Source organism: Hippocampus zosterae, chromosome 14, assembly GCF_025434085.1.
Source record: "Hippocampus zosterae strain Florida chromosome 14, ASM2543408v3, whole genome shotgun sequence".
NCBI lineage: Eukaryota > Metazoa > Chordata > Actinopteri > Syngnathiformes > Syngnathidae > Hippocampus > Hippocampus zosterae.
The window spans coordinates 10,350,012-10,370,775 of NC_067464.1; the positions used below are offsets into that span (position 1 = coordinate 10,350,012).

The window sequence follows — 20,764 nt, forward strand, 5'->3', positions numbered from 1 at the left end:
TTTTATGAGCTCATCAGTGTAATGACACCGTTTAATACGTGACAAGGTCATTGGCACTTAATATGGACTTTGTGAGGCTGCACTGTGTAGCAAGCCTTATCCTCACAGCTGCCAATTGAACCAAAGAGGTCGTAACAAATTTCTATTTCTTTCTCAAAATATACTTTTTTTTTTTGTTTTTGTAAAAGTTGAGAGTTTGATATGGTGGAAAGGCCAAATTTCTAAAGGTGTGCTTTGCCAGCAAATATTAGGTACAGTACTGAACAGTGTACCACCTATCAGTGAGTTAAGAGTAGAAACGGCACAAAATTCAGCAAGAAACTTGTTTGTTGACATTTTATTGTATTTTTTTTTTTTTTACTTGGTGGCTGCCCCTATAGTTGTTCAGTGTATTGACTTTTTCTACTGTGTTGAAATGCAAGTTGACTGTGACAATCATTTATTTGCAAACTGACAAAGACCCAGGCCAAAGCTAAAACAAGCTACAGGAGCCAAGCTAATGAATATGTGTGATAAACACTAACAAAACTTACAGTACATAAACATTGCGTGATCATGTCAACATACGTACCAAAGTTTATACGAATAATTGCATGCAGATATTTTGACTTTAGCACCAACACTAGCGCGGAATAGAGCAGTGTCCTGGATGGTCCTGAAGATCACAGACGACCATGCCAGGTGGTTTGGGGTTGCTTCTGTTTTGTCTCCTCATTTCAAGCCAGCGTTCCAGCACACCGTCTCTAAAGCGGTTATTTTTAAGGTCAAACGTTGACTAACTTATAGTCAAGTGTTGAAAAAGAAAAATGAAAAAGTTCTACCAATAACTGTGTTTCACTCAGACTCAACACTCCGGGCCCAGAAAGCCGCCAAATCCTGGAGCATCCAGTAAATCTGGGCCTAGGAGACAGACAACTTTAGCCTCCATACCGGTATTTTTCTTCCATATTGGAACTCACACGTATGACATCTCAGAGAGAGCGCAAACCTTCTACCTAACTACTTTCTAATCCATCTTTCTTAACTCGGTATGACGAATTGAAGGCATACTAACACACATTTCACCATAGAAGTTGTCACTTGTAGCCGCCTTTATGTTTAGCTTTGGTTCACCTGGAGTGTTTTTGCCTTAATTCTGTCTTCAGCATTCTGGAAAAATATTTCATTAATGGTGTCTGTCCGAAACCGGGCTGTGAGGGTTACGTTATTGACATAAAAAAAAGATACAAATCACCACTAATGCTCATTAATTAGCCCCACTACACTATTTGATTTGTTTTAACCTTCATAAATATGAGAAAAATGCAGATATTTTTATTTTTGAATTCACAAATTTGATTGACAATCAAAACCGACAAGGGGCAGCACACATTTTATTGTACGACAAAATAAAGAGAAGTAATTTCTAAATTTGTCCCAAAATGGACTTCTGAAAAAGATAATTCAGACTACAGCTACTTTTCAAACGACATGAAAACATCAATTTGAAGAAATTTAACTTGCTATGCTAGCTTTTTAGGCAAAACGTACTGTAGATAGCCCATTTTTCATTTAAGTGGAAGATCAAATAAGCAGACAGATTTGGACTTTCTTTAGATTCTTAAGGCGCAATCTCTTGTGTGGAATATTTTTATTTATTTATTTATTTATGCATGCATGCTGTTGTAAAAAAATGTTGTGCAGTATGTTTTATTGGTTTATTGTGTTCAGCATCTCATAACATGGATGCGTTGGGGCCTTATCAACAACACTAATGTACAAAGTCTTGTTCTTGTGACAATTTAGTAAGATATACAAATAGTAATTCACAGCAATTCATAGCTAACATTAATCATGAACATTATCTGCTTTCATTGTAAAAAAACACCATCTTTTCATGAATACATTGTGCTGAAATACTTCCTAATGCCGTAACCATTTTCAAATGATGGAAAAAATATGGCATTTCATTTTTTGAAACTTCAGTATAGATCTGTGTCTACCTCTGCAGTGGAGTAAATCTAAATAAAAAATAGCACTATGAGGGGAAATGCAGTATTAGTATCAAATAGTTAAAAAAATATTGGTGCTTCATTTTCAGTATTTTTAAATAATCGAAAAAACATTTTAGCAGTTGTATACAGCATACGATTACAATAACGCTTCGTGAGGGTGCCCATTTTTCATTTGTTTTTGGGATGCTACAGGTGTGTTGTTTGTTGCTGTTTGCGGGTTGCAAACCGGCCCACGCACTGTAGTCTGAATCATGAGACCTTGGTCTGCCTTAGTCATTGTGGAGGTTTGTCATTTGTGTATGCTAAGAAGCTTTCTGCTATTCAGGTCAGTTCTTGCCCTACACACATTACACACACATGCTATTAAAGGTTCCAAGCCGCTTTGCACCATGTGTGGGCATCTGCAGGCATGTTGACACTCTACCCTGCATGTCCTTGTTTAGATATGACAACAAGCGTAATGTAAGTTCAAATAAAAATGAACACTTGTTCCTGGATGAAGTTTTGTTGAATCACTCTTATGGATGGACATCCTTTACTTTGGATCTATGCGGTCATAACGAACCACCACACTGCTGCACCTTAAACGGCCAACACAGTCCGATTTGTTTGGATTGGGAAACATTTCCCCCAGAGCAAATCAAGGAAATCATCCTGCCATTGTGACTAATTTCGGTCACGTTCAATTGTAAAAGTAATTGAAATAAATTTGACAGTAAAATGTCCCCGGAACCTTGTGAGGATAAGCGGATGGATGGATGGATGGATGGTAAAATGTCAAAATGAAAACAAAAAGAAAAAAAAAATCAGTCTTCACTTTAATAAGCTGAGGAATCTCATTTTTAGACCTTCTCATTTGTTAGACACAAGTCAACAGAAGATATCCATTGTTAATAAGAAGCAATGCAAGACACACTCATCTAGGTAAAGAAGTTAGCCTGCGGAACAACAACAACAAAAAAAGTTGAGTTAATGGTATGGTGAATTTCTTTGATGTGGGTGACGTCCGGATGCCACCAGGACAGAGATAAATATATAGTGAAGGAACTTCATTGTCACTCTGTGCTAGAACCCCTGATGGACAAAGATCGGCATCCGTTGATCCACTATTGGTTCCCTTCACAGTTACCGTAAATAAAAATAGCCACTATATCAAATGAGTACATATCTTTCATACTCGACAGAAGCAAAGTACAAACACAATGAAATGATTATTCATGAATGCATGATGATAACGCGGCCGTGTCATTTCACTTGTTCACGTTTCTAATTGTAACAGAAGTGTAAAAAGCAGTTAACCCCGAAAAACGGACATTCAATCGATAGAGAAATCTCATGACAGATTTGAGGCTTTTTCAGCCTGGACTCAAATTGTATCTCCTCATATCATTTCGAGGTTTAGCTGTTTGAGGGGTTTACCGTTTTGTCATGTTGTGCAAATGCGAAGGAGCAGACGTAACACGTGCCGGGTTTTTTAAAAAACATTTTTTAGCCTGAGGCAGGCCTGCAGGCTACACAGAGCTGATTACTTCTCCATAAACTCGTCGTTTTACTTTTAGCTTCTCGCTGCAATGAACTGATCCCGTTCATTTATTTTCCCGCTGAGAAGCAAACCCTTTTCCTTCTGTCTGACATCACATGATCAAATTATCAAAGGTAAATTATACATATTCATTACCAAAGGTGGACAAAAAGAAAAAAAAAGCCTCTCCATTTCCATTCTTTAATGGTTGCCGAAACAAAAGTTTGTGCGGTTCTCCTCATCATTCCTTGTGTATAACTTCCTCGAAGCGCAAACAATAACGTGGTCAGACGTTTGATATGGTAAGTGTTGATTGCCTTTAATCAATAATAGTCCATTAGAATGGTCCTTTAAATGGGCTATTCGGGGAAAAAGAAGGGAACATTTGAATGTGACATAAAACAGCCCATTTAAATGGTTTTGCCAGACCCCCCATTAGTGATGTTGCACACCCAATGTATGTCATGTATACCTTCGTACACATGGCACTTGCCCTTTTTCGTTGTCGTCAGCTACTCCATTTCCGTACTCCTGTACCTACTGGTTTGTGAAGCAACCACTAAAAAACTGGACATGGAGGGTTGGAATTAGTCAAGGACAAGGATGCAATTTTTGAATAGCAGGTTCCGATTCGTCGTGACGTTTGGCCACGAGACACCACAGAAGGAATGTTTCACTGGGAACCAGTAGATACAATTAGCAGTAGTTTCTCCTGCCTAGACGGAACGCGGCTGCTGTGAGGTTTTGCGCTAAAAACGACCACATTGACCTTTTGCGTGCAAGGCTGCCAAGGCACTGATTGGTCTCTAATCTATTGTTCACGGATCATTTGACACTGACGCTCAGGGACGAACGGTCGAAAATGGCGGATAACAACCTAGCCACTCCTGGTGGCAACTATTAGCCGAAGGGAAGTGGCTGTCGCAAACGTGTCGGCCTGCGAGATGTGAAGTCACCCCATCAGAGCCGAGCTCCTTAAGTCCTTCTTATCTCCCACTCCGCAGCCCATCCAGCTAAGGCCTAATCTCCTCCGTTTGGTGTTTGCCTTCATGTGCAGCACGACACGAAGCGGTTGGGGGCGGGGTTGGGGCTGGAAGTGCGATCGATGCGGGGCCATTATTTGAGCCGGTTGACTTCCTTGGCTAAATTTCACCAGCACCATCAGTCTCTATAGTCTTACTCGGTTATTTTCTCCCCTTCCTCGTAGAACAGCTGCAGGCTTTAAATGAAAGTGGCATTTGTATTCTGCGGTCTTATATTCTTGTTTGTGCATGCGTGGCCTTGATTTTTATGCTTGCCTTTTACGAAGCGGATGATCTCGCTCCCTCTCTATATCGGGGTGACTAAATTAGCGTGTTCTGTGCCGCGCGACGAACGCAAATCCTAATTTTGCCTCTCCATCTTATTATGCCAAGCGCTGTCATGGCGTGATTTCATGCTCGCATTAAAAATTAAGCCACAAACTATTCATAGTGATCGCGCAGTAAAATATGACCTGATTAGTTTCTGGATCGGACGATGCCGTGCCAAACTCAACAGCGAGACGATTCAAAGTAGATCCTGTTGCTGTGCACTTCTGAGCTGGGACGTAGATGTTGAATGCGGCTTGCATCAAGACACAATTCCCGCTTACTCTGATCTTACCTTCAAATCCTGACTTAACAGCCCCTTTTTCAGTTTTTCTCAAGTACTAACTGAGTTTATAGCCACATAGAAAGCTATGAAAATCAATTCACGGTTCTACTTTTGTCAGGGCAAACTCATAAAAAATGAATTTGCCTCTCCCGCACTTCCCGCAGCTTTTGCCCTACCTCGAGTCCAATCTGACCGGATTCAAGCAGCTAGAAATCCTCAACTTTCGCAACGGCAGCGTGGTGGTGAACAGCAGGCTGAAGCTGGACAAGGAGGTGCCGTACAACGTGACCGAGGCCGTGCACTGCGTGCTCGAAGACTTCTGTAGCGCCGCGTCCAAGCGGCTCGACATTGAGATTGATAGCCGCTCACTGGAAATAGAACAAGGTGAGGTGTCCTTGCTGATAGAATCTCTTCGACACTCCCTGAAAATAACTCTTTATTGCTTTCTCTATACTTTGAAATGTACAACCACAAAAACGAATGAGACTCAAAGTCCGAGACCTCATAAAAATGCGGACACCCAATTTTGTGCCGACCTGTAAAGCTGGTGTCTGAGGCTAATTGATTCTAACTTTCTGGTCGCCCTTACTGCGCGAGACAGTGTTGTTTTTGGCAGCCATTTCAGATGTAGTCTTTTGGGCAAAAATGCTTCTTAGTTTTAGTCACATTTTAGTCATTCCTATTCTTGATAGTTTTAGAATACGTTAACAGGGCTAGTTGTGATTGCCTGATAATATCAGCGTGGTAAACCTTCAGATGCTGCTTCTGATTTGGAGTATTTTTGCCACCTAGTTTGCAGTTACTACTGTCTACAATGCATCGTGCTGTTCTTTCTGCTTGGTTATGCAGAAAGTGTGTCCATATATTTTTTCATGGTACATCAAAGGAAAGCGTGTCCGTGTCTGTGACTATTGACCGCAGAGGAGTTGTGTGGTGCCGGTGTGGAGTTGTGCCCTCCGGTGCTGGCCAGATGGTGGGTGTGACCAAACATGGATAGGACGCAGCAGCATTGCTGATATTTTTTTTTTGACAGACAGATTACATGCACAATAGGAATGTTGTCATGATGTCATGCATTTTGAATGTCTGACACAGCAAACAATTTCGTCCGATCTCGTCAACGTAAACTCACACACACGTCATATTTTCGTCATCAAAGAGCCACGCTGAGCTCATCATCGTCTCGTTATCGTCATGAACAAAATAATTTCGTCACGGTTGACAAAATTGTGATTGGGCCCAATTAATTGCAGACATTTTACCAATGTACACACCGTTGCAAAAATTGGTGAGCTTTCGGGTAGGTTGAGCCTCCCAAAAAGGTAGTTCAATTCGTCTGAAAAATAAGGATAAACAATGATTCCAAGATGGGCTTCACGCTGCCTAGTGCTCGGGTCCTTTGTTACAGTTGTCCACAGGAATTGGGCAAAATTTATAACGGATACTTTCTAACCTCACGGCTGTATATGGCAATGCCAGGGCGACACGGTCACATCCTTTTTATCTGTGATTTTGTCATTTTCTGTGGTCTTCTTACTAAAAATGCCAAATTTTGCACATGAATGCTGCGAGATGCTCCAATCAAACTGATCTGTCAAAGAAGGAAATGAAGCAATGCAGATTTACCAGATTGGATGCTTTGTAGACACATCATGGCGATGCCGTCTCACGTTTTGGGCACTTATCTTGCCGATGATCTGAGGGACAGAATACAGTGCATGATTAAAATGCTCAATATTGATTATGGAAATAAAGTGTTGAAGCAAGAAAGAGAAAACCAGATGAGGTTTTACAATTGTGATGTCTCACGGTATTGCAAGTAAATAATGTATGCTGCTGGCCGTACCACGACCCACTGTAATTTCCACATGGTGTGCATCCATCCATTTTCGATCGGGCTTGTCCTTATTCAGGTCGCTGGTGAGCTGTGACTTTTTGCAGATGACTGCGGAGAGAGGTGGGATACAACCTAGGCTGGTCAACATGAAATTGCAAAAAAATAGACAATTTAAAGTATTTGATGAACCTAGCATGCATGTTTTGGAATGCGGCAGGAAGCCGGAGTACCTGAAGAAAGCCCAAGCAAGAACAGGAATGACATGTAAACTCCACATAGGAAAGCCTGAGCCGAGATTAGAATCCTTAAAACTCACAATTAGACAGATGTGCTAACAAATAGGCACTTGGTGTTTTATCTGAGAAAATGTTCTCGCTCTCTCTTGTACTGACTTCACATCCGATGGCGCGGTTATGAATAGTGATACAAAATTTATGGAGCTTGACTGGTTCTTCTCTAATGAAGTTTAGTGAGTTCTGGACTCAAGTCGTATGCTTATTCATGCCACAAGGTCAAAGTCCCCGGTTGTCTCTCCTGCTTGCACTGCAGCGGCAACATGAAGCATCTTGTTTGCACGCACGAGGTCCCGACTGTATATCTTATTAAAAGTCGCCGCTTCGCCGCTCATCGATCAAAGCGCCCTTTCATTTCTCCTCTGAACGTGGAGATGGCGGTTGGCTGGCTGGCTGAATGTGCACGCCGCTCTCATGTTAATGTCACTTTTTTTTTTTCCCGTAGCTGACGAAGCGGACCCATGCAAGTTCCTGGACTGTAATGAGTTTTCACGCTGCGTGGAGAACAGTTGGAACAACGAGGCTGAGTGTCTGTGCGACCCGGGCTACAGCGCTGTGGATGGCCTTCCGTGTCAGAGCGCATGCGACCTCCAGCCGGACTACTGCCTCAATGGTGGCTTGTGTGAAATCATTCCTGGCCATGGAGCCACATGCAGGTAAAGTATTTTTTGGGGAAAAAAAGCAGCAAACGACTGCAGCTAATGCATTTCTTGTACTTTGTGTGAGGATAGACACAAAAGCAAATGCACACGGAAACCTCTTACCGGAAAAGTGTTCAAGGACGTCTGAGAGTGGATGACTGTCATCTGGATGAACACATTGTTCTCTGTTGTCAGACAGAAAAATGAACCAAAAAAAACATCCATCCATCCATTTTTGAAGCCACTTATCCTCACTCGGGTCACAGGAGTGCTGGAGCCAGTCCTAACTCAATTTCAGCCAAGAGTACACTGCGGTCTGGTGACAGAGCATGTATATACAAATATAGACAAACAAAGGTACTCATGGCATAAACAGTAAAACAAGAATATCAAGATTTTCTGTTTAAATAAATGAAAATGTTCATATAAACATTATGACAAGGCAAAGCAGCTTTATTGACAGTAGCAGTCAAACGTTTGGAGACACCTTCACATTCAGATGTTCTCAAACACATTAACAGGTCAAGAAATTCAAGCCATTAACGCTGGATAATGCACAGTGGTGAAGTGAAATTCATTCCGCATCATAAAGCATCACCCACATCATGAAGCTGACTGAGAAAACAGCAGGATGAGCAAATGCCGTTATCTGGGCAAAAGGTGCCTATGAATCGAAATTATAAAACAGATATATTTTTTTATGTACCGGGACCCAATAATTCCATATATATGTCGATAACTTTAGTATTACTCTACACCAGGGGTGTCAAACTCATTTTTGCCATGGGCCACATTTTAGTTAGTGTTGTGATGGGTCGTTGTGACGGTGAAAACATATAAAGAAGTCAAGAATAATGCTTCATTCAATGATTGTTTAAGTTTGTGTAATGAGGGATTTGGTAACAAGAAAATGCTGATAATATCTCACTTATTTATTCCATATGTGATGTTGAAATCTTGGGACAGATTTTAGCAATCATCGTAGAAGTTGACATGTTTGATTTGCTTTTGCAGGCCACATCAAATGATGTGGCTGGCCAGATCTGGCCCCCGGGCCTTGAGTTTGACTTCTGTGCTCTACACTTCATTGAAATAGAGGGTATTTCTCACACTTTTTGACTGCTACTGTATATAACACATTTCAAACACCATGGAACTAAAGGTACTTCAGACAGTTAACATGTAAAGGAAACATTTACTACTAAATGACCATCCATCCATTTTCCGATCTGCTTATCCTCACAAGAGTCACAGGGGGGTTCTGGAGCCTATCCCAGCCGTCTTTGGGCATTAGGCGGGGGACACCTTGAACCGGTTGCCAGCCAATCACAGGGTATACACAGATGAACCGCCATCCATGCTCACATTCACACTTAGGGACAATTTAGAGCACAGGTGTCTAAGTCTGGTCCTCGAGGGCCGGTGTCCTGCATGTTTTCCATCCCTCCCTGCAGCAGCACACCTGATTCAAATGATTAGGATCACTATCAGGTGCCGATAGAGCATGCTGATGAGCTGATCATTTGGATCAGGTGTGTTGCAGCAGGCAGAGACAGAAAACATGCAGGACACCGAGGACCGGACTTTGACACCTGTGATTTAGTGTTCCATTAACCTGCCATGCATGTTTTTGGAATGTGGGAGGAAACCGGAGTACCCGGAGAAAACCCACGCAGGAACGGGGAGAACATACAAGCTCCACACAGGAAGGCCGTAGCCGGAATTACACCGTATACCTCTGCACTGTGAGGTTGATGCATGAACCGCTGGACCACCGACTAAGTGTAATAATAGTCAAATACTTCCGTGGTTCAAGGATATTGTCACATTTCTTTCCATTAAGCATGGTGGGGGCATTCACTACGGCGACGGCAAAATATTCATGTGGTTTGTCGTATTTGTGCCTTATTCTAGCTAAACTCGATCGTTTCCATGTTCCAGATGCCCTGTAGGCAAATACTGGCACTACCATGGCGAGCGCTGCAGCGAACTGGTATCGCTACCACTCGACCCGTCGTTCATTATCACCTGCCTCGTGGGGAGCCTCTGCCTTGTTTGCGCCATCATCGGCATTCTGGTGTTCCTTAACAAGAAGTGCACGACGACGAGGAAGGCAATGACTTTGGTGTAAGATGGAAACGCGTTTGCGTTCTGGTTCTTTTTTGTGATCTGAGGCTTTTAAAAGCATCTTCCCCCTACTCCACTAGGCACAGCCTTGCTCCCTATGCCTTTGAAAATACTTTGAGGGTCAACCCAGTATATGAAAATGATGATGGCATCTTAAGCCAGGTGTCCACACTGCCATGCCCCTCCAGTTCGGCTTCATCCGGCTCTCAACAGTCTGAGCAGGAACTGTATGCCCCAGTTGAAAACATACATCTCAGTATTGAGGTACACGGCGCCGAGCGGCACGAGCGCTTGGGCTAACAACCACGCTACTAACCGCTCAAGTAGTCGACTCATTGCTCTAACACACTCTCAGCCATCTGTGGCTTCGGAACCTCCGACTTCCAATTGGTTTGGGTTTTGAAATCCTTTTTCTCGTAGCAAATAATGGACAGAGAAATCATCAGTTTCAGGGTCAAGACTACAGAACAAATGCAATGAAAAATGACATCGGTCCCTCCAAATGTCAAATGAAAAAGCCAAACATACTTATTGCTAAAGGGCGTTATAATCACTTCAATTCTAACCTTTGACTCTCGGATGTCTTTCGGCCGAGCTCTCATGGGAAGTGCTGATGTCTCGCAGGAAAATGAAAAGGCATGACTGTGGCCCTTTTTAGAAAGCCATAAAAAGCCTGAAGTAAAACGGGGGCCTAACTGTCAAAACATGCTTAGTTGATTCCATTGGAAAACGTGCTCTCAGTTGTCTGCGTCTTCATTTTCTGATCCAGTTGCTGCTCACATATTTAGACCCTAGTATGTCATTCAAACAGCCAAGACTGGATTTGTTTTTTTTTTCCCTTGGGCCATAAATTCTCCCTTAAAAAAGGTGACAAACGTGTGATGAGAGCAAGAATAGGAATCAGAGCCATTGAACCGCTGTAAATAAGTGTCCGTGTAATTACTGTTGTGAATTATAAACCGTCTGTGTTGTTTAGCACAAGTCATGCATGACAGCGGTTCATTTCTGAAAGCCACAAGTCAAAGATGAAGCATTAATCAAGAAGTTTAATCACTAAAATGTGCTGAGGGGAATTCCTTTACTTCCAATCTGTTTTGGATGTCTAATGCAGGGCAGTGATTTAATTTTAAAATTCATGTTAATTAATGTCATTGGTTTGCGTCCAAATTTCTTTTCATGGAGGGCATTTTTCTCGAATGGGCAATGATTTCTGTCTAAGGTACCCTAAGTGAAAAAAAGTGTGATGAGAACAGCAGTAATCGGAATCCGAGAAACTAAATTGAACAATGTTGCTACATTTGTAATTTTGTCATTTTGTTCCGAAAATTGGAGACAGTGCGAGTAAATATATACATATAAATATGCAATGACGATGGTCCATTCAACTAGAATATGTGTTGCAAAAATGTAACAAAAACCCAAAGGAATTTTTGGTTCTGTAATTTTTATAAACCCAAATCATTCAAACGAGCTTTAATTTAAATTTTTATTTTATTTTTTTATGCTGAACAGATATGCAATCAAATTGTGGATTAGGTGTTGCAGAAAGCCCACAAAAAGCAAATCATCGACCCAGAATTCATGCCTTGTTGACAATTTTGTGCAACTTCAGATGTATATTTTTTCACGAATATCACTGCTCAATAATCAGAGATGGAAGTAAAAATGTTGATAATTTTTGTTTGCGCTGATTCAGAACTGCCCTCTTTTTTCTCTAGCACATCAGGTTTTCGTATTAGCACGACTAATAAAAAAAAACTAATATAATATGTAATATAGTAATATATTCAGTCATATGTACAGTATAAAATAAGGATTTCAACAACAGGTGAATTTTTTTTCTGAAACGTCATAGCTATAAATTACGACATATGTCAAATCTTTGTTCCACAACCACTCACAGGTCAAACTTAAATCAAAAAATGAAACTAACCTCGAAAACCTGACGCACTTTATGATGCATCAGCATCGTAAAGCCATCGCTGCTTATAACTTGCTGTTGACGAGTTTATTTTGGAAGAATAACAATCGAGATTTTCGAGGTTCTCCTGCGCTTGTGTCAACTGTCTAAGCACATGCTCTGAGGACACAAAACACAGATGAGCCTCCCCTACAATGTCGCAAAACTTCCAAATCTACTGCGCAAAACCCTCCGAAGATTACATCTGCTGTGTAGTTGTAGCTGTAGGTCAAAATGCTTATTGTATACTGTAGGGCTCGTCACTTTTTATTTACTCTCCATCTGCTTATGTGCTCTCCAGGCGCCTCTGCTGGCATGAGAAATTAATGAAGCGTGTCGTAAACACAGTGGGTGTCCACTTAGTGTGTATGTACGTGTGCGTGTGTGTGTGTGTGTGTGTGTGTGTGTTTCCCACAGATCCCCAGACAACTCTACACCACAAGATCTGAAAAGTTAGTATCGGAGCTGGTGGACTTCCATCAATGCATCCCGCACAATGAGGTGAGAAAACCACACACTGTCAAATGACACCCGGAGATAGTTGAGTTGGAGTGAGAATGAGACGGAGTCATGATTAAAAAATGCTTTGCTCCCTTCGGGTCAAATTTGCACTTTATCTTCAAGTGTGACTGTAAATATTTCAGCACGTTTTGCATGAAATATTGGATAGCTCAGTGACGCACGGCAAAAGTAAAATGTGTGCTATAGACAAACCCGATTATGCGAGACCAATATGCATGCCTCAAATCGTTTGTGAATTAGCGCTCTGTTCAGAACAATGACAAATTATCTTTGGATAACCCGACAGGATTTTAACGAGGTTGATGCCTGGCTTTAGGCTGAGTGACAGCAAAAGTGAAACAAAAGACTGTGCACTTTTAGTCTAGTTTACACATTATTATACCCCATCGACCGTATTGATAAAAATACGGCTGTGTTGTTGTCACATGTACGGCACTGCCAGTACTTGCCAGAAATTCATGCATCTCCAAATGCTTAACGTGGCCCTCGTGGCTTTGGTTCTTTAATCCAGAATAAAAATATGATGGTTTGCAGGAGGTTAGTTGTGCATGACAGTGCTCAGTGCTTTTAGAAATCATTTCTCAGTAAAAGAGCCACAAAGATTCATCAAAAAAAAAACAAACGGAAACTGCAGTAAGACTGACCGAAAATGTTGTTCGTTAAACCAAGGTTCCACTGTTTCCCAAGCAAACTCCTTGCATGAAGATCACCTTTGCAAGAAAAAGCTCCAAATTAGGGCTATACGCATCAAGCTTGGTTTCATCAGATGCCATTTGTGCTAAAACTTTTCATTTTGCTTTGTGCCAGCTTGCAGTACAGTTTTCTCTGTGTTGCAAGAAGCCACAAAAATGACGAAAAATACCTGACATCCGACGAATGCAAGAGATTCTTCTCATTAGGAGACAACCAGTAGAAATTCCTGCCGTTCCTTCAATGCTGCTTCCTTGACGGGTTTTGTGGGGAAGTCCAGTTGCCGGTAACAACAGTGTTCCATGATACATCAAATACCTTGGAAATTCCTTTGTACTTTTCTGCTGACTGATACCTTTTAAGAATGACATCCCTCTGATGCTTTGGAAACTCTCTGGGGACCATACGGCTTTTGGAAATGGAAATGTCCAGAAAATCCCACAAAACTTTGCCAGGGGTTAATCAGCGGGTGTGCATCGTCAGAAAATCACACAAAACTTTGCCAGGGGTTAATCAGTGGGTGTGCATCGTGCACACTTATGGTGAATGCGGAAACGATGGAGCGTGTGGCCTTTGGATCTAATGTGTCTCTTCTGGCTTCTCTCAGACGTGGCGACTGCCAAATGAATACAGAACGTGTTTTCTTCTGTGGACATCCGACAGCGAAGGCGGTGAGGCCACCGTGGTGTGATGGCGCGGCGGTGGCGTCAGGCAGCCTCAGTTGCCATGGCAACAAACCGAGCAAAGGATCTATGCTTATATGGATCTATGATGACCCCCCCCCCCCCCCCACACACACACACCGCTCGACCAAGCCCCTGTAGAGTGTTAGGTCATGAATTGTTCTTTGTGATGACTGAGTCTTGCTAGACAGAGCGATATGGATATTCCAACATGTGTGGATTGACGTTGTCATGTGGAATCGAATATTTATTACACATTACATATGGTAGGAAAATTGCTTGTTTGGCGGTTCTTTCCTCACAGTGAGGTATTTATTTACAAAGTGACGCACTTGGTGATATTTCACTTTAGATGTTCTTTTTGTGCGCCATTGTCAACCCAAAAATAAGAGAATGAATGTATTAGTTGATAGCAAAAACAAAAAAAGGCTTAGGTGTCCTATAAGTTCTTCAAAGCTACTCCAAGTCTGATCATTTCTTTGAATTTTTTTTTGTACACAATTTACTGTTAAAATAAACTATTTTTTTCATTAAGTGTATTTAGTTTTTTTTTTTGTTTTTTTGTGGCAGCTGAAAAGGTCAGAATATATCTGATCTCCAATAATTGACTGTGGGATTCACCGTCAACTGAATCAAATAAATGCCTTTTATTTTTCCTTGTCAAGTAAAACTGTTCCGACGTACGGACACCCTGCCTCAAATAATCAAGAATTTGCATCATCAAGTGAAACGCCTCACCACAATTAAAAGCCTCATATATCCCAATGTGAAAAAAAATATTGAGAGGCCATGCCTCAAATAATTGCGGGATGTTCTGAATCAAAGTACCTCAAATAAACAGACTTTTTTCACTATCAGTAGAAAAATATTTGCGCAGATGCCATGCCTCAAATATGTTTGTAGAGTGTGCCTCTTCAACGATGAACCTCAACTAGATGAATACTTGTTTCCCCCTTTCGGTTAGCAAAATATTTCTGCAAACAGACACCGTGCCTCAAATAATCACACCTATTGTTTTCCTAGGCAAAATCAGTCAGGTCATACCTCAAATAAATGCTATGTGTCTCATACACTAAAACAAGTAAACATTTCTTTCACCCCATCAGGATTTTTCACTTATCAGAAAAAAATAAATAGACTTCCGCTAATAGATGCCAAAAACAAGTCAATGCTTCCACTCAAATATTTATCATCAACTGAAACAAACACATCACATCAAATTAGAATAGTTTTTCCCCCATCAGAATTTTATTTCCTCAATCACAGATGCCTTCCCTCATATAACTGCAAGACGGCAACAATTTTCCCTTGATAAATAACCAGACAGCATACATTTGGAAGAATATTAATTGGGACAAATGATTTTTTAGTGAGACGATTTACCATGTTTATCTTGGCCAACCACACTAAATGTGCAAGTTGAAGAACAAATGCCTGCAGAGAACCTTTAAACCGAGTTAAATGCCTCTGATCACCTCGTGTGCGTGCGAGCCTCAAATGAACATCAGCCACACAACCTTCGTTTGAAATTATCTCTACGTTAATCTCGTTTGCAGCAATGCCCATTAGGACGTCAAGTCCAGTTAGGAGTTACTTGCTCGTAAACCGCCGTGCAACTCACGATTCCTCACACTTTGACTTTAATGAGCTCAAGCGCTAAAGGATGAAGAATAAAACATACGGTGAAGAATAGAGGGTGTAGTATATTTTATTCTCTACGGTGTCACAGTGCAAATACAAACAGAACGCAAAGATGAAAGATGGTGTGTGCGTTTGAAGAAGCAAACATAAAAACACTGCAAACATGAAAAGCAAAAGGTCCTGCATATCAAATGGGCATCGATACAAAAAAAAAAAGACTGAGGTGAAACGATGAACGTAACATGTTGTCTCGAGCTTCAAGGAACAACATGAGATGCTGAGACACTTGATGAAAACAATTCATGCAGCGCTCATTAAGGTCTCAGGTTGGACTTTTTTTGGTGAGGTGTAATTTTAAGGCCTCTCGAAGGGTGGTGAACACAACATCTACAAACAACACAAAATGAAAGGAGACGGGTAAGATTGCATCATCGATCACATCCCACTTGTCTTCTGACACGTGTTGCCTTGCACGAGTTCACTTGAGAAGATTCTGCAGCATGGCGGTGGCGTACGTGGGCCGCGCCTGCTTGTTCTCTATGGCTTTCTTCAGGTAATGGATGCCCTCGCAGCGCTCCCAGATTTCCTCGAACTGCCTGGGTAGGATCTCAGCACCCCTCTTTCTGGTCAGACCCGTTTCTTCTAGACTCAGCTCGCACATCTCCATATCATCTTTCCCTGAGGCGAGCGAGACAATTCCAAATGGAGAAAAGTGCGATTCTGTCAACAAGTTTAGCATGAAGATGAAAGAGCGAGATGTGAAAGAAAGGAATTTGAGGGCTGGAGCGATGGACTATAATACAGCATATCATAGTCATAATCCCAAGACGGTATATCTTTCTTTGGAAGTCAATGCAATGACATCATGGTCTCATCGCTGCATCTCTATCCATCATCTTAACTTTGATCTTTTTAAAAAATAATATCCAATCTTATGGAAGCAGTATTATGTGGGTGGATAAAATGAATCGTAAACGTGCCAAACATTTTAGTAAACCGATTCGAAATGCATTGAGTTAAGGCTTTCAGCAGCAGTAAAAATAAGCGAGTGGTAGCCTTCTTCGCCACTTCCCCACGGCACTGCTGCAAGAACTCTTGCAGGATCCTACACAATGTTGTTTTCACAGCCGCTTCTCGGTCACGTGAGATGTTACCGCTAAAATGAAACCTAGGAGCTGGCAAAATGTGTTAAAAAAATAACGTCTTTGGGAAGGGGAAAGGCCCAGCCAGGAGACAGAAAGGGAGCCGACAACTTTCAAGAAAAAGAAGGCTACATTGAATAGACAGGATCAAGAGTCCTACTGAAAATATGGATTTATCTAAAAGGGAGAATCCCACGCACCAAGCCCACTCTGCGTAATATGCAACGAGGGTATTTTTCATGCACTTTGTATTTGTGGTTTATCTTATTTTAAAAAATGTTTAAACGCTTGTATAACGACCACAAAGCATTTTTCGGCCAGATGGGACGTTTCCCGTGTCATGATTCGCATTTCTTTTTATGTTTAGAAAATACCACGCCTTAAAGACCGGTCCCTGAAAATATTGTCTGACAATATGGCCTAAACATTCAAAACAGGCCCTTGCTAACCTGCTTATGAAAGATGGAAAATTACACCAAGTCAGGTCAGGTGGGTAGGGTGGTTGCTCCAGTACAGTGATGTTTTTCACGGCCAGGAACTGTCAGATACTCAGAGCATTGTGAGCAGGCGCGCGCTCATGGTGAAGCGGGCACAAGTTTTCCTGCACAACACCCGCTGAACAAGAGGAGGAGGATTTCTTTGTCGATGTGCTGATTCATCGCCAGCCATGGCATTGCAGTGGATGATGCCACTGTCACATTGAACAATGTGCTCAACATGATTTTAAGTATCTTGATTTCTATCGGCTCGGCTACGTCAAACTGCTCAACTGAAGTTTCTGGTGTGAATATCCATGACTCATCGTGCTGACACTCCCTAACAAGTCTAGTCTCCTCATCACTCTCTGCTCATTGCTTGACAACCTGACACAGAGGGTTTGTCTTAAAAAAATATAAAATAAAATCAAGTTCAATGCGTTCTCAGAGTTGAGATCACAGTTATACACCCAAGGGCAATTACATTGAAGGGAAAGTGCTTTGTAATTTGGGCTTGAACCGCCAGGCATATTACGTTACAGTGCTGTTTTTGGAGGTCTCTGTCAAATTTCAGTCTCTCTGGCTGTGTTTTCATCTGCTGGACATGAAAATGTTCAAAAGCGCAAATTTCTTCACGACATCCTTGTGTAAATAAATGTCCTCTTGGCTCACCTGCCACCAACACAATGGGCCGCTTGTCCGGGTGCAGCTCCATCTGTCGGGCGATCCACGGCCCATCAAAGTGGGCGTACCACCAACCCTTCTTCTTATTCTGTGGGTCCTTGTACTGGTCGGCGGGCCGGATGAAAGGGATGCGAAAGTAGCGCTGTTGCCGGTTCATCGCCACTTCTTGGTGCTGGGCCATAATGGAGGGGGTGGGGTTCTGTTGCGCTGTCGAGGGAGCAAAGAGCCTCATTGAGTATAAATATCAAGCACAAGGGCTGAACTGAAGGGCTGCACAAGATGAAAAAGCTCTCCCATAATGAATTCACCTTCGGCTGAATTCTATTCGTTACGATGGTACCTTGAAAGTTGAAAGCTTTAGAATATGGGCAATATGAAATTTGAAAAGTTCAGGAAATCTGCAGTATGCCTTAAATGTCAAACAATTATAATGCTGATCGTCACGTGAGCTATCGGCACACCTTACTAGGCTTCATTTCAGTCAGCATCTAAGGCAACATCAGCTCTATGCTCTGTAGAAAGGAGAGCTGATTACGATTGGACGTGTCTACAGCTACGTGGAAAGTTGTTTGTGCAGTAACAATCGAGACAGTGCAGTGAGAGGTGTGTGCGGCTCCCAATAGGTCAGTACTATCAATGTTTGCGACAGAAAGCAATTTGGAGGATCAGAGCTGGCTTTTTACTTCACTTTGTAACCACGGGCATACCATTGTATGTTCTATTTTGCTTTATGCCATTTCTTGGTTGTAACGATTCCATCTTAGTAATTAATTATTATATTAAGAAAACTGGGATCGATAGTTGACGAAATAAAACTACATGTGACAAAGAAAAACTGAAATCAGTTTTGGATTCTGCACCTCAAAAATTAAAGTTAAAAGCAACTGTCTGACCTAAGAGTCTCCAGCGAGTTGACAATCATCATAAATACTAGATATGAGACTATTTGTTGCAAAGAGTCTAACATGGAGACATGTTAGACTCTTTATCAATTTCAGCAATCCCTTTTTCTTGTGTAAAATGCCAAAATGCAGATCAGCATTATGCTTTCATGCATCTAAACAGCTTGTGTGTGTGTGTGTGTGTGTGTGTGTGTGTGCGTGTGTGTGTGTGTGTGTGTGCGTGTGCGTGTGTGTGTGTGCGTGCATAAAGCAAAGCAGTGAGCTGTCACATTAGCGTCTGCTGAACCTGACAACGCATGACCGGCAGTTACTTGTTAATTAGAATAAATATTTTTCAGCACATAGGCGGCGGTTGCATTTTTGGGCCGCCGTATTTTGCCGACTAATTTAATTTTGCACAGGCATCTTATTTACAGGCAGATCATTAATCCCTGCCAATGAAAGTGAGGGACGGGAGGGAGGCGGAGAAAATAAACAAAACCATGCTTATGAGGAATGTAAAATGCATTGGAAGGAGGACGAACAGAAACATTTCCGGAACTCACCATAGTCAGTGACAGATTTCGGAGCCCTTTGATCACTTCCGTCGTCATTGCGCTTCTTATTTTTGGACTTCCATGCGTGATAGACCTTGAGGCGCCGGTGGAACTCCTCTCTGCAGGCCGCCAGTAGGTCGATGTCTATCGAAATAGAACGTAGCATTATACATACAAGAAATCCTTTTCCAAACTCTCAAATTCCTCTTTTATTATCCGCTCTTCATAATTCATGATCTTCATCGATGCTGAGACACTGATCATGTTTATCGTTGTCATGATATCGGGAGTTCAATTGATTTGTTGTTGTGACGACTCTTGACACAACAGTCACTTTGAACTCGTTAATCAATAAAAATCGACGTAGTGTGCCAGCAGAATATTCCAAATTTTGTGCCAAGAAAAAAAGTATTCCATTTTGGCGGGTGTCTGGATAAAGCTGCAGATACAGAAATATACTGTATGACTTTGACTTTTTTTTTTGGATCAATGCTCAACCTGCAGGAACCAATTAGTCATCCTCCATAAACCAGACAAGAGCCTGCCAACGAACAAACAGATGGACAAATGAACCTAAAGATGACATTTGTTAACAATTAACAGGACAGCAGTCCACTGAGTGACATTTTAGTCCGACGCAGACTTCAAAGAACTGCTGAAGCAGCAAATGCACTGGAGCGTCTAATCTACTGCTAATAGAGTTTTTGCACAGCGCTGTATTATGTACCATCGAGGTTGTTTAATGGGTCAATTCCAGTCCAATCTCGAATGAAAAGTAACTTTCTGAATGTCACCGATTCCATGAAATAATGTCGAACTTTGTTTGACCCACGTTGAAATCTGACACTTTTACAAATGCATTACATTTAAACGTGATGCGGACAAAATGACACGTGTACTTCACACACAAAATATTGTGTCGATTCAATGGGGTGATTGAATCCAAAGGTTCTTTTAGTGGGATAAAATGAGTCTTCATTAGCAAAACAAAAACTAAACATTATCAGATTTTACCGGACAGGTCTGAAAAGTTAGATCTTCTGTGTGGAATTGCTGAAAAAATGTGGACGAAAATTGACATTACATTTGAGGAAGATATATCATCGTCATTGAACAGAAATATCCTTAGAATGAAACCTGGACTATAAATCCAGGTGGATATATCCAAAACTCAACTCCTTGGTGGACCTCATCTACTCTTGAGGAGCCGAATGAGAGAAGATTGGGCTCAAATGAATTGACCTTCAAATCCAGATTTATGTGAGCGGCTTCATAACATCAAATGGCTTTCACAGATTATCCAGATGTCCTTGGGATCCCACAGGAAGTATCCGAGTTGCTTGACTTAACAGTGTCCGCTATCAAGACATAAGCCAGGCAGCCAGTGGAAAATCATCTGATCTTTCGAGCTGACTGAGTAAAAGTTGGCTCGGAATTAGTTGGAAGGGCAGAGGTCCGTCCTCCTCCAAAATGGCGATA

General features: G+C 41.7%; 2 protein-coding genes across 11 annotated transcripts in view; one reads left to right on the forward strand and one right to left on the reverse strand.

Moving 5' to 3' along the window:
* Window positions 1-14,574, forward strand: part of impg1b (interphotoreceptor matrix proteoglycan 1b) — a 30,549-nt gene extending 15,975 nt beyond the window's left edge. For 6 of the 9 annotated variants that reach the window (XM_052086731.1, XM_052086729.1, XM_052086727.1 and 3 more), the window contains 7 exons: window positions 843-932; window positions 5,316-5,535; window positions 7,727-7,937; window positions 9,864-10,049; window positions 10,130-10,313; window positions 12,427-12,510; window positions 13,829-14,574. In XM_052086731.1, coding sequence (XP_051942691.1) covers window positions 843-932; window positions 5,316-5,535; window positions 7,727-7,937; window positions 9,864-10,049; window positions 10,130-10,313; window positions 12,427-12,510; window positions 13,829-13,912 — 1,059 coding nt within the window. In that variant the 3' untranslated portion in view covers window positions 13,913-14,574. The remainder of the gene's footprint in view (window positions 1-842; window positions 933-5,315; window positions 5,536-7,726; window positions 7,938-9,863; window positions 10,050-10,129; window positions 10,314-12,426; window positions 12,511-13,828) is intronic. The other 3 variants (XM_052086734.1, XM_052086733.1, XM_052086735.1) reach the window with 2 other exon arrangements.
* Window positions 14,575-15,594: 1,020 nt separating this feature from the next.
* Window positions 15,595-20,764, reverse strand: part of myo6b (myosin VIb) — a 41,916-nt gene continuing 36,746 nt past the window's right edge. For both annotated transcript variants that reach the window (XM_052086736.1, XM_052086737.1), the window contains 3 exons: window positions 19,295-19,429; window positions 17,836-18,054; window positions 15,595-16,223 (listed from right to left, as the gene is read on the reverse strand). In XM_052086736.1, the coding sequence (XP_051942696.1) occupies window positions 16,024-16,223; window positions 17,836-18,054; window positions 19,295-19,429 (554 nt within the window). In that variant the 3' untranslated portion in view covers window positions 15,595-16,023. The remainder of the gene's footprint in view (window positions 16,224-17,835; window positions 18,055-19,294; window positions 19,430-20,764) is intronic.